Source organism: Poecilia latipinna, unplaced genomic scaffold (genome assembly GCF_001443285.1).
Source record: "Poecilia latipinna isolate Pla-1442-1.1 unplaced genomic scaffold, P_latipinna-1.0 Scaffold552, whole genome shotgun sequence".
Lineage (NCBI taxonomy): Eukaryota > Metazoa > Chordata > Actinopteri > Cyprinodontiformes > Poeciliidae > Poecilia > Poecilia latipinna.
In genome coordinates, this window is record NW_015113168.1 from 379,527 (window position 1) to 392,938 (window position 13,412).

The 13,412-nt window shown below is 38.3% G+C and overlaps 1 protein-coding gene across 7 annotated transcripts in view; it reads right to left on the minus strand.

Annotated features, from left to right (window-relative positions):
- Positions 1–12,870, minus strand: part of LOC106952987 (histone acetyltransferase KAT7-like) — a 24,294-nt gene extending 11,424 nt beyond the window's left edge. The window contains exons 1-12 of one of the 7 annotated variants that reach the window (XM_015041469.1): positions 11,054–11,095; positions 10,783–10,927; positions 9,098–9,322; positions 6,139–6,189; positions 5,908–6,048; positions 5,687–5,769; positions 4,171–4,257; positions 2,943–3,041; positions 2,746–2,856; positions 931–1,122; positions 748–837; positions 516–656 (exon numbers count right to left, since the gene is read on the minus strand). In XM_015041469.1, coding sequence (XP_014896955.1) covers positions 516–656; positions 748–837; positions 931–1,122; positions 2,746–2,856; positions 2,943–3,041; positions 4,171–4,257; positions 5,687–5,769; positions 5,908–6,048; positions 6,139–6,189; positions 9,098–9,322; positions 10,783–10,927; positions 11,054–11,080 — 1,392 coding nt within the window. In that variant the 5' untranslated portion in view covers positions 11,081–11,095. Of the gene's footprint in view, positions 1–515; positions 657–747; positions 838–930; positions 1,123–2,745; positions 2,857–2,942; positions 3,042–4,170; positions 4,258–5,686; positions 5,770–5,907; positions 6,193–9,097; positions 9,323–10,782; positions 10,928–11,053; positions 11,096–12,686 lie in introns of those variants that run through there. The other 6 variants (XM_015041468.1, XM_015041466.1, XM_015041465.1 and 3 more) reach the window with 6 other exon arrangements.
- Between the last annotated feature and the right edge of the window lie 542 nt (positions 12,871–13,412).

Here is a 13,412-nt window from a genome sequence, read left to right on the forward strand (position 1 = left end):
ATTTAACAGCATTGATAATCTCAATAAACAAGTATTACATTGATGTATCTGTGGTCTGTTTTAAAATATTAGCATTTATGGGGGTCCTGAAGCTCTTGGGGGCCTGATGATGCTGCTGACTTAATTTGGATTAAACAGAAGTGCAAATTTGTTGTTTTTAGACTAGTTGTGGGTTTAAATAGCATTTCACTTGAGATCTTTTCCTGTAACATATAATTACTCAGTAATACTTTTACATTTCCTGTCAACTTAACATCTTTTAATACAAAACACAGTGGACCACCGGTGGGCCGCCTCGACGCCCCGACCACCGGGCTTAGTAAGTTTTCTGGGGGAAACCCTGGATAAAATCAATTTATCGTCCAGCCCTAGTATGAACTCCTCCAACTTCCTGGTGCTTTAAAAACTTAAATCTAGATAATTACCAGGGAATGCTTGGTGTTGCATTCACAGGCTAACATCAAGCAGCACAGTTTCCACAAAGTGAGAAAGCAGTAGGCTTCTGAAGGCGTTACCTTGGAGAAATATCCGACTAGGTGACATCCTGTGTTGTCGGCTTCCGTCATGACATAGAAGAGGAATGGCTCCACGTCGTAGTACAGCGTCTTGTGGTCCAGGAAGAGTTTCGCTAGCAGACACAAGTTCTGACAGTAAATCTGTGAGTGGAGAGAAGACAATGGGTTGATGAAACCGATTCGTTTTGCCTGACAACGGTTAATGAAAGGGATTACAGATGTAAAGCTTTGCCTTGTTCTTCTTTCCGTCCACCTCAAAGACAGAGATGTTCCCCTTTCTGTAGATCTCGTCGCCTGGTGGATGCTTCCACACACACTTGGCCTTGAACAGCAAAAACAACTTCAGGTTAGCATTTTTTTTTTTCAAAACCAACCAAAATTTTAACTCAAACATTGAGCAGTAGGGGTGCCCTACCATGTGCCTGCGCAGAATGGTCTGGCTCTTCATATACTTGAGGCAGAACTCGCACATGAAGAGCCTCCCCAGGCGGGCGTACTCCTCGGGGTACGGCGAGTGGTACCAGGTGTCCAGCTCGAAGCGGCCAAACACAATGGTTTTGATCATGTTGCTGCCCTCCGACACCTGGCCGGCCAGACGGAGCTTCTCCTGCGCAGCCGAGTCGGGACAGACGGGCAGGCGGGGCAAACGGGACAGGAGGCGGCGGAGAGGAGACGGGGAGGAAAGGCGGGAACAAAGATTCAATTATTGAAGGGAAGACAAAGGAACCGCCTTAGTGGAGGGAACCGGCCAAGAAAATTAAAGGTGCAGGAAGAAAAAGTCAGATGGGGAAGTAACGCTATAAGCTTCACTTGGACAGATGAAACTGGACTGGAAAAAAAAACATCTTATCAAGTATTTTGTCTAGTTTCTAGTGAACATTCTTGAATATCATTGTCACTACCATGTACATTCTAATGCTTTTATAATTTTATATATATATATATATATATATATATATATATATATATATATATATATATATATATATATATATATATATATATTTATATATATACACATTGTTTGTTGCTGTGGTTTCTCGGTTTTCTTTTCTCTCTTTCTGCAGGTTTAGAGGCAGACTTCAAGAGTCTTGACTTGTGTTCCCTCTGTGCTTCTTTCTCTACTCTTTACTCTTTTCCATTCAAACTTTTTCCCATCTTTCTCCCTTTCCTTTTCTCTCTGTGTCCATTAAATTTGGAATAAACCCAAAGAAATTTCTAATAAAGTTTCTTCCATATGTCAAGGGGAGCATCATGGCAAAAGGAGTAATCCTGGGCTTGTGAAAGTAAATCCGTTGGGCCTCACCTTGACACACTGCCAGACAGGACATGTTTAAAAACATATATTAAAAATTACAAGCTTCATTTAGGCCTCTCACAATAAATGTTGCTGGACCATAAGCTGTCCCTGTTATTATTGAGATAATCGATAATATTGTTGTTTTGTCAAGTTATATATTTGTGATGACATAATAATGCAAGTTTGCTCTCTCAAAAAACAGTAACTTTAAATTTTGCATAGAACACTTTGAACTGGAAGATTTGTTTAATATCCAAATTAAAACACGACAACCAAAAAGCAATAAATAAAACAAAAATAAAAACCACGCACAACTGAAGCAGCAAATAAAATGGGTTATGATGTTTCTGTAAACAACATTGCCTGTCAAGAAATATTAATCATCAGAACGGAAATGATCAAGTTCATTTTAATTTATCATGTTATTAATTGGTTAATTACTTACTGTAACAGGCACAGTTCTACAAAATGTCTTTCCAATGTTATAAATGAACAAATAAAGCTGTTAGTAGAACTAGACTTTTTTAAATTAATATTCAAGAATTATTGACTTAAAACATATTTCTTACAGAAAAATTCCTATTTCAAGTGTACGAAGATATTTGCACTAGAAACTAGGCAAGAAATACTCGGGTAAGATTTTGTGTTTTTGAAGTGAATTCACTGGGTAATTACTGTATTTCATTATCAGCTAACATCTGAAGTATCAGAAATGAACATGGAATGACATGAAGGGATCGTCCAAACTACCAAATCTATCTGAGACTCCTGCTGTGGCTGCAGAGGAAGGTTTTCAGACTGAAAAAGAGAAGAAGAGAAGTAAGGTAGGAAAAAGGGAGAAGCGGGGGAGGTTAACAACAAAAACAACCAAAAAAACAGAAGGAAGGAAAAGTGGAAGGGTGGGAGGTGATGATGAGTTTTCTCTCTTACAAGGTCGTCCGAGGCACGTGCCTGCGCTTTCCTGAACAGCTCAAGGTCATAGTCGCTGGTGATGTTCTCCAGCAGCGGCTCCCGGCTCGTCCCGTGGCTCTGTCGGTGTTCCTGGGAACAAGTGGGGAAAAATAACGAGAAAAGTGGGATTTTTATAACGTGGAGAAGATTCGGTCTGACGTCTCTTCTCTGCTTACTGTATATTTCTCCTTCTGCTCCTTATTGAGGCCAGAGTTCCTCTTCCGCCTCAGCTCTGTCACCTTATCTTTGTAGCGCTGCTGTCCCTCTGTGGGGGCCTGGAACAAACACAGTTGGTATGAACGAAAAGCTGATTTGGGCCTTTGCAGATGAAGATTACGGGCTGACTAGAAGTATCATGTAAATAGAAAGGTTGCTTAAATTCACACCTTCACACCTGCCAAAATGTTAGCTAGATGCGGACTATGTTTTCATAAACTGATTACTTATAGCTTATTCACTGTTTCTACCAGTTACTCAAAATTATACCACAATAAGTATTCTGGTACTATGTCTTTATTCTCATACAACTGCAACTTTATTCTAGTAATATTACAACTTTATTTTCGTACTACGACTTTATTTTCATATTATAATGACTTTGTTCTCATAATATTACTACTGTTCTGGTTTTACTACAACTTTATACTTGTATAACTACGATTGGATGCTCAGTGATTTCTGACAGTGCAAGGAAGAGTTCTGGATTCAGGAAATGTTTTTGTTGTATTTTCAATTGGAAACTCAGAAACTCTCACCTAGAAGTACCAATAAAATGCAGCACAAGTAAAAAAATTAAAATATCAGAATTGTAATTTTCTGACCAACTTAGATGCAGTACAATTTTGATTAATTGATTGTTACCTCACTAACAGACAATTACTGGTACCAAAGTATGCCAAGGTTTCAAGAAGTTGTGGTTTTAAAACAGCAAAAATCTTAAATTGTGTTTTTATGTTTAAATATAGACAGCTGCGGCGTTAAAGATAAAGGAGGGACATCCATTACTCCAGGTTTTAACACCACACTTGGCAAGCTGTTTTAAACAAATCAATAAAAAAAAACTAATTAAAAATGCAATGATAATTTTACACAAGGTTATATTAAAAGAATAGAAAAAGACTTCAAATTAAATAAAAAGAACTTGTTTGTTTTTTCTTTGTTTATTCCAATCTCATAATGTCCTTTCAGACTTTTAGAATGACCTGCCTTATCAAATCAAGTAAACAGGTGCATCAGACGTGGATTTTACTGAGAACCAAATGACAGTAACCCGTCATCGCTCTGACCCTGCCACCCTGACGACCAGCGGTGCGATCTCAGCTGTTCCTACCTCAAAAGCAACACATGAGTCAGGAGGGACAAAACCTGTGTGTGTGTGTGTGTGTTTGCTTTCCAGCACATTACCTGGTGCCTTGTGGAGTGTCTGTTCTCATCCTGCCGGTGCGTCAGCGTCCTTTCTTCAGACTGCTTGTCGCGTGTCGTTGCCTTGCCCTGTCAAACAAATCAACACTGTCTGGAGCCCCGTAGCAAAAACACAACAGCAGCCTCCTCCATGTTTCTACAGCATGCCAATTTCTATTAGTTTCTCTTGCTTTTTTCACATTCATTCACCGAACACTTGGTGTGATGGCAGATCAGAGGACCAGTTCAACCATCAACATGTTTCCTCAGTAACGAGGAGATCGGTTGTCAGATTTATGTTTTATGTCAGATTTATGCTTGTGGATCGCAAACATTAATCCACAAACAATGTAATGTAGAAGTTTGTGGTTGTATCATAAAAGGTTAAAAAGTTCCAGGGTGTGAAAACTTTTGCAAGGCAACATATACAGCCATGTGTAAATGTATGGCTTTGGGTACTTTCCAGCCATTCCAGCTTTGTGTGACTTTTTTGTCATAGTTAAACACAATTTATCTGAAATCCTTGCAGATTTTTTATTGAATGTATGTGCCGTCTACTTGTATATCTTTATATAGAGGACCACATTCACCGTTTTTACCCACAGAAGGAGGTCTTCCTTGATAAATGAGAACTTTTTCCTGATTCTCATATTTTTCCACTTCTACTGTGGTCTACAAGTTAGACCACAGTAGAAGTGGTCTAACTTCTACTGTGTAGAAACATAACCAAATTATGTTTTGGTTAAGGTTAGAAATAGACTAACACTAGTTATGAAAAATGTCTGGGTTAGGCATAAATACAGTTACTACAATGAATGGAAGACAATACAAAGTCCTCAATTTTATTGAAGTTCGCAGATGTGTGTGTGTGTCTTCTTGTATTTGATACATTGTGAGGACCATTGTCCTAACACATCAGTTTTGGGGACTGACTGCTGCTCTTGGGGCCCAAACAAGAGCCCCAGAAGAAGTGGTGCTGTTTTTGGGTTAGAGGTTAGGTTTTGGACTAATGTGTGAATTGAGTTTATATTTAGGTATAGGGTTATGCAGGTTATGTTTAGGGTAAAGGTCAGGGCTAGACTATAGAAATGAAAAAAAAATAAATAAATAAAATAAATAAATAAATAAATAAATAAATAATAGAACAAATTCCAAAGTCCTTGTGATAGAAAGGACTTTGGATCTTTAAGGTCTTTATGTGTATTTGCCTAGCTCTTTGGGACCATTTAAGACATTTTACTAACCTTTTGAAGACTGATGGGCCTTAGGGGGACCAAAGCCCAGTCCTGATACAGTAGACCCCTTTGTTTACATTTAGCAGTTAGCTTTAGAGTTGAGGTGTGAATTAGGTTTTGGTTAAGGTTAGAGTTAGGAAAAGACTAGTATTGTCAGGGTTAGGGAAAATGTCTGGTTTAGGCTTAACTACAGTAAATAAAATGAATGCAAGTCAATACAAAGCCCTAGTATGTATGGAATACAAACATGTGCATCTGTGTGCAGTGCGTGTGTGTGTGTGTACCTTGCATTCATCAGCAGAGAGGTTGTGGTATAGTGGGCAGCCTGATATGGAGAAATGTCTCTCATGTCTTCCTGTTAGATGACCTGGGAGAAAAACAGGACGGGTGAGAACAAGAGGAAGATGAGAGGATGTTTGCAGATGAAAGGCAGTAAATTTAAAGCAGTATGACATTTGATGGGGGGGGGCGGCAGGGAATCTGTGTGGCGTTTAGGTCCTCTCACCGAGTGAGTTGCATCCTGGGGTCGGACACTTCATGTTAAAATTGTAGCTTTCGTGGAATCGTCGTCGTTTGGGTCGATGGGAGAGGTCGTGGGCGGCGGCCTCTTTGAGCGACAGCTCTTTCGCCAGTCTCTCGTCCTCCTCTTGTGAAACGACAATATTGTTGTTAGAAGACACGTGGTCATTGCTCGGACTGGAAACGTCAATATCTGACTCCGAGGATGGGGCGTTGCCTGTTGGGGTCCGCGGGGGCGTCTCGTCCTGGTCCACTCCTTGTTTTGCGTCTGCTGGGCGAGTTGAGAAAGATTAAAAATCCTAAACTCTAACGTCAATTTATTTGAAAAGAAAGCATCTTTACAGCCCTTTACTCCCTCTGATTTATTTTAAGGGGGGAATCTCTGCAGGTCACATATGTCCACACATACAGATGCAATTAACAGCCTTCAGCAGTGGCAGCACTCAGATAAATTCAATAGTGAAGAATGATGTTACTGCTGCTGAAGATCGGGCAGCTGTGAGACCCAGGCTGCCAAATGAAAGCACATATTTCAACCTGTTCCTTTTCTGCTTCTATTTTTTTTTCTTTTAGGCTTCAGTTAACACAGAAGGTGTAGTTGTGTGTGTGACCAGCATGTTAGATAAGTAGCAGCAGCAACTCTGAATACGGTTGTGAAGAAAAATAGCACATAAACAGATTTTTCTGTTCTCTTTTATCTTTCTATTGCAACCAAAGTCCTTTGTCTTTAAGTTAACATATAGTTTTATATTTTAGGGGACAATGCCTCAAGAAAATTGGGTTGTGAATAGAACTGGTCAATTTCCATGTCAACTAGTCCGATCAAAAAACCATGGCTATGTTTCCATCCAATTTCTAAGTGAATTTTGAGTGAATTTTTAAAATGTCGCAAAAAAAAAAGAGAGAGAGAAAATGTGAATTAGCTGTGTTTCTATCAATGTGTTTGGAGCGAATCAACTAGGCTCTGCAAATGTCAGATGTTGACATTATGCTTGGCTGTGAAAAACAGGAAGTAGAAGTTACAAACTAGTACGGACCACATGTCTCGGAAAAATGGAGAGAAGTTTTCAGGAATGTGTTCTCCGGCAAGTTGTAATTGTTCTGTAATGTCAACTAGTACTGGCGAATTTACATGCTGTCTGGAGACGTAGAGAAAGAAATGCAATTGTCACGCATGTCGACAACGGAAACATCCGATCAGTCATGCAAAGGAAAAGTTTCAGCACTTACTGTCAAATGTGTTCCTGTCTTCCCTTTAGCGCATTTTTTTTTTTAAAACTAAAAGCCAACTCAAGCAAGCGTCAAAACTTTTTTGGAGGAAGTTATTTCTAATTTTGCCGTTTCCATCAATCTTTTCTAATGTGATACTTCAAAATGTGCATTAGAAAAATGTTGAACAGTGAACACACCATTCTTAATCGCTACAACATTGTGCCAAACACAACCACATTTAACTCAGGCACAAGGTCCAAAGTGTAGAAGTTGCTACTGAGGGAAGAAGACTCAAAGTTGGCAAATTTCAACTCCAGTAAGATGTTACTTCATACATGTTGAGATATCACTACTTGTCTGTTCAGGCTGTCATTTAAAAAGAGAACAACAGAACTAAAAGTATAACAGCAAAGTGGCTGTGTTAAATCCTGCCAAGCTTCCAGGTTTCATCTGTGGAATATTCTGGATTTGGAAATAAGTAGTAATCTCATTGGAGTTTTAGAGTCTCCAGAGAACATACACAGAAATGTCTGTTAATACTTAGTAAAGCTGACCATGCTAATTTAAAATATAAGATGCTAAAGACAGCTAAAAATGTCATCTCTGCAGTAATTCCTAAATATAGTAGACTTAGGAATGCACTGATATGAAAATTTAGATCAATATTGCTAGCTGATCTTAATACTGCTGGTTCTGTCCCAAATCGATATCGTATTATTTTTAATTTTGTCATTTTCATCAACCTTTTCTAATGCGAAACTTTAATATGCACTTTAAGAAAAAACTATTGCGAGTCGGTTTAAACCTTTATCATCAGGGGAAAGGTTTCCTCAAAATAAAATCAGGGATGAGATTCATCTCCATCTCCAGTCTTAACGCGCAACTGGTAAACAGATCCATTAGATTTTCAAAATAGATATTTTATTTATGCAGAACATTTCCACAATGTAAAACCCCACCTGCTTTGCATCTGCAAGAGACACCATTCAGTGACCGTAATTAAAGAGCGGACTCGGGAAATCTGACGTAACAGTTTCTAACAATAGATTTCACACTGAGGCAAAGCAGGAAGCTGGATGTCAACTTGATAAGTCAAACGAGGTTTGCTGGCTCTAGCTGCAGGTTCATATGTAAAAGGCTGGGGTTCAAGATAGATGGTGAATACATAACAGGAAAGGCTGCGAGTATCATGGCACAAAGAAAAGTTATTATGATTATTGATCATCAGTGTGGCCACTTTTAGGAAAGCGGGAGTTTTGACAATGTCGATGTGGAAAGAAAGAAGCAACGGTCTTGGGAAGATAACTGCTGCTGATCCATCTGTTATAATGCTATGTCTATATTCAAATATGTTGAGCTTATAATTCTACAGTGAAAAAGGAAAACATCTTGGTAAAGTCCAGAGCTCAACTTAACTGAAATATTTTGGAAGAAATATTAAGAGATGCAAATAAATGACCTAATATATTATGGGTTTTTTTTCCCATTAGAGGTTATATTTGTTTAATGTTTTAGCTTGATATGAATCAGATCTTTTTATTTTGTCCTGGTAAATAAGACGTCAAAAGTAAAAGGATGATCTTTTTGTAACACTTGTATGGATGTGCCTTCACCTCGTTGTGAGTAAAGTTTGAGAACAGCTGCAGGTTTCAGGACGGTTTGTCACCGATTCCTTTGACAAGTCTCCAATTTTAATGCAACACTTATTACTCCCTTTTCTAACCAGGAACAGACTGACTTCATATGTCTTATATCAACTCACCTGCATCATAAGAAAGAAAGAAAAAAATAAGAAACATACAGATCCTCCGCCTCTTGTTCTCCCTTCTTGCCTGTATAAGCCACTTCCTAAAATATCCCCTAACGCTGCTGCTTTGCTTCACACCTTCATCTCTTTTCCATGCCTCTAACTCAGATCTCATCTTTATCTTTTTATAAGACAGCAAGGAAGAACTGCAGCTCACCATTGGCTTCTGTGTCTGAGCCAGACGACCTGCTCTGACGCAAATGGTATCTTTTGGCTTTGGGGTTTGCTGCCCCCTGCTGGCTACGTGTGATCCTGCGTCCAGAGGAGAAGACGGAGGCAGGTGCTGCTGTTGCTGCTGCTGGGGCCGACTCCGCTGCGGAATCAGGGCCCTCATCGTGAGCGGCAGCAGCCGGGGAGCCGCTGCGTAATGAGCTGGAGTTATCTAGAAGGAAGAAGGAAATGCCACTTTTCTGAGTCGAACTTTAAATCACTAACATGATGTTTTATCAATTCAAATCTCAGAAGTGGATGCAGCTAAACAGAAGACAACCCTGGAAGGAAAGCTGTTCAAGAACGGTTCAGTCACAGCCTTACGACGGCATAGTATGGCCATTGTAGATGGGAAGAACAGGAGGTCAACCAAAAGATTTTATAACAATTCAATAATAAAATTGTAGGTTAATCTCAGAAATTTTCTAAAAAAAAAAGAATAGAAAAAAAAACTGTATGTATGAATTTCAAAGCAAAAATTTTATAGAAAAACCCCCTCAAATTTTTATTTTTTTGGCTCAAGTGGCCTTTATTTGATAGTTAATTGACAGGAAAGTGGGTAATGAGAGAAGGGGGAAGACATGCAGCAAAGGTCAACAAGGCCGGGAATCGAACCTGCAATAGCTGCGTCGAGGACTAAGGCCTCCATATGTGGGTTGCGCTTAACCCCTGCGCCACCACAGCACACCCAAAAAACCCTCAAATTTTAAGACTAATCTCAAATATTTTCTAGAATAACAATGGAAATGTCTGAGTTTCAAATGTCAAAGCTTTTCAACTTTGGAATATTTTCATAGTTTCTTTATTACATTAAATTGTTACAATGTTATTTTCTAAATTAACTTGCTGTGATCATCCGGATTGTATTTCAACTAAAAAGTCCAGCTTCTAATATAAGTTCTGTTATAATGTCAACTTAAAGAACAATTTTGAAATATACGTAATAAAGCATACATAGTAAATACTGACATTTCTTTTTTTTAAAAAAAAAGAAAGTCAAAAACTAATCTCTGAATTCCTTTGAGAAGTAGAGGACTTTATTAATTCATAATAAAATGTTCTCAGCTATATACTGATGTACAGATCCCATTAGCAGTTAGGCTAAGTACTGATGTACTGTTGTCTGTTTCTCAATAAATTATTGAAATAATTTTATTGTTCAGCTTTACTAACAACTGAAAATGGTAAAATTCTAACCAAAAAATAATTGTAGATAGTTTCCTGGCAAAATTCTGAAGGTTTCTGTGACCTTTATTCAACCGTGTCTGCCTGTGGCCGGCACTCGATCCGCAGACAACTGGCTCTGTAGCCAAGTTGCACTGATGCCAATATATTTTTAAAATGGTCAATTTTTGTTATATTATGGCATTTTACATATCTTTAAGAAGACAAATAAAAGTCAAAATCTGAGGTTTCATAACATAAGTTTTGTTTTTTTTAAAGACTTATACATCATTTTTCCAATCGGAAAATACGTAGATAAAAATTGGGCCCTAAAATATTGCTAACAACCCTGAAAAAATGGGCAAAGTTTTAAGAAAGAAAAACTTTCCCTTTTAACCACCAATTTGTTAAAAAAAGACTCATTTTATGGCCTTGTTTACGTATTTAACAGTGGTAGGAACAGTTTACCTTGTGAGCTCTGGCTGAGGCGCAGGGATGCGCGAGTCAGGCGCGTACTGCTGCGCCGACGCGCCCTTACTGCAGCTTTGACGTGTTCGAGGTCGGCAGAAAAATCAGAGTCCTCTGTTCCATCCGAGCTGCTTCCTGCCGTTCTCTGAGAAACCAGAAACAGTCAGCAAATTATCTCTTTGTTTGTTTATATCAAAAACAGTATGTGTATATACTGTATATATAATATGTATATATATAGAATTTTTTTCCCCTGCCTGCTTCTTTTTACCAGTGATTTATTCAGCAGAGATCCCATGTTGGACGGGAAACATCACCCCTTCTATTTATCACCTTCAGCTCATCATCTCCTGTTGGAACTTTGTCAAGAAATCCTTGAAATAAGCCTTTGTATTGAGCAAAATCCAGGTTTTATTCCTGTGCCACAAAAGTATGCGTGCCGCCTGAATTATCACTGTTAAGCACCTTTTGCTTTCCAATTATTAATTAAATAGCAGTACAGTATGACAGATAAAACAGTCAACAGATTGTTTTAATGACAAAAAATATATTTTTATAGTGAAAATTATTATAAAATAGATACATTACCAATTCTTTGTAAAACAGAAAAGTTTGGAGTGAGCACTCCCACTTTTCACAAAGATGAGTTCCAATTACATCTAAGTATTTTTTTGGTTTGCTTTATATACATATTTCTCTACTTCATATTTGAAAATGAATAAATACCTACAATAAACGACAACTCAAACACTACTAAAAAATTGTAGAAAGAAAGAAAAAAGAGAGTGAGTATTGTATACATACTAAGGATGTGCTTAGTATGTATACAAATCCTTAGAGCCACAAGCATAAAACTTATTTATAATTCTCTATAAATAGATCAATAAGTAAAAGTTTTTTTGTCCCCCATGGTTACTTGTGAACCAAGATAAGCTTACAGTAACTGCGATAGGCTTAACTAGAACTGCCCCCCTCCATTAAAACTGCCTGGGGCCTCATCCAAGATTGGACCGCAGCTGCCCACTTTAAATATTAATACATGTAGCGAATAATGTACCACAGAGAAATTCAACTGCAGCAATTAAGGAGACACCTCACGGAACTATGGAGGCTATTAAATATAAAACTGTCATCGATTATATACCAAAGGTTAATAAATTATACTAGAACTATAAACTGTAAGGATACACTGACATCAGCGGACGTACAGGTAACAGTAAACATTTGCATTTGTAGTAGAGAAATAAACTGCTTTCGTGCGTTTGCCTTATCCTCCAAAAAATGTTCCAAGACGCGACATCCTGGTTGAACCGTCTGATCCAGACGTAAATATGAGTAACTGCTTTGGCAGCATGGCCGCATATTTGACAACTTCACAACAAGAGGGCCGTGCATCCTATTTGCATTTCACCAATTAAGTTAGAGGTGAGGCGGGACTTGCGCAAGTCCAACCAATTAACGCAGCCGTAGTTCAAACTCCGTCCAATCGGAGCGTTGTTTTGGTGTAGAGCGTTCTACCCTGTGGAAACCAAAAAACAACCCGTCCTCATCCGTTTGCTAGTGACTGTTACAAGCCGTTAAACTCCGATCTGTCCATAAACACGGCAAATTGGAGGAAGAGCCAACCTAAACTAGTAATCAAAGAGTAATAAGACGTCTAAGAAACAACAATAATTTCTTGCAACTACGCTGTAAATGTGAGCTAGCTTAGCTTAATAGCTCTAGCACAAACATAACTCTTATTGGAGTGAGTTAATAAAAACATGCGCAGTTTGTTAACACCTTGAAGAAAAACATTCAAGCGCCTCAGCGGCGTTCGTTTTCCAGCCTCAGTTTCATTTCCACGGCTAACATTAGCCATGACGTTATACTGCACTGCCACAGCCTCTAACGTCTTCTCTCACCTTTCTCCGTGGCATATCTTCAGCTGTGGAAGTATCTTATCCTTTACGTTGGGGGAAAGTATTCAAGCTTCCATATAAGCTGCAAAAGAGAAACGCCACCAAAGCATAACATGGACCAACTCGGCTGGAAGAAGCGCACAAATTTCCCCGCACTTCCTTGAGTGCGGAGCAAGTTCGGTACGTTGACAAAATAACTCCGCCAGAAGATGCCACACCACTGAACTTAAAAAATCGTTTAGATGTTTTAATATTTTCTAACAAAATATAAATGGATTAGAATAAAAATGTTTTTTTGAAATAATAATTATGTATGTCATAAAGCGTTAATACTTTTGTTTTGCATCTCGACCACAACACCGGTGTCGCGTTATGATTCGTCTCCCCCGCAAGTTGCGCCTCTACACGATATTTTACGGCTTCGTTTTTATCGCGAGGGTGCACTTAATGAACTCCTACATGAGACTACTTGAAATAAATAACTCAAGAAATTAACACCAAGGTCTTTTCAGCACTTTATAAATAACATCCTATCCCATTTTAAATAAATTTAACTGCTTTACATTGGTTTTATTAAATTGTCATTTTCTCTCTCTTTTTAAACCAAACAAATAATTAAAATAAAATTATTATAATTACATGTGAATTTTTTCCGACATGACGTTATTTTTTTGAGTCAATTTCCTAAATGTTCTTAAATGTACCATGGCTTGACCATAAAAATCTACA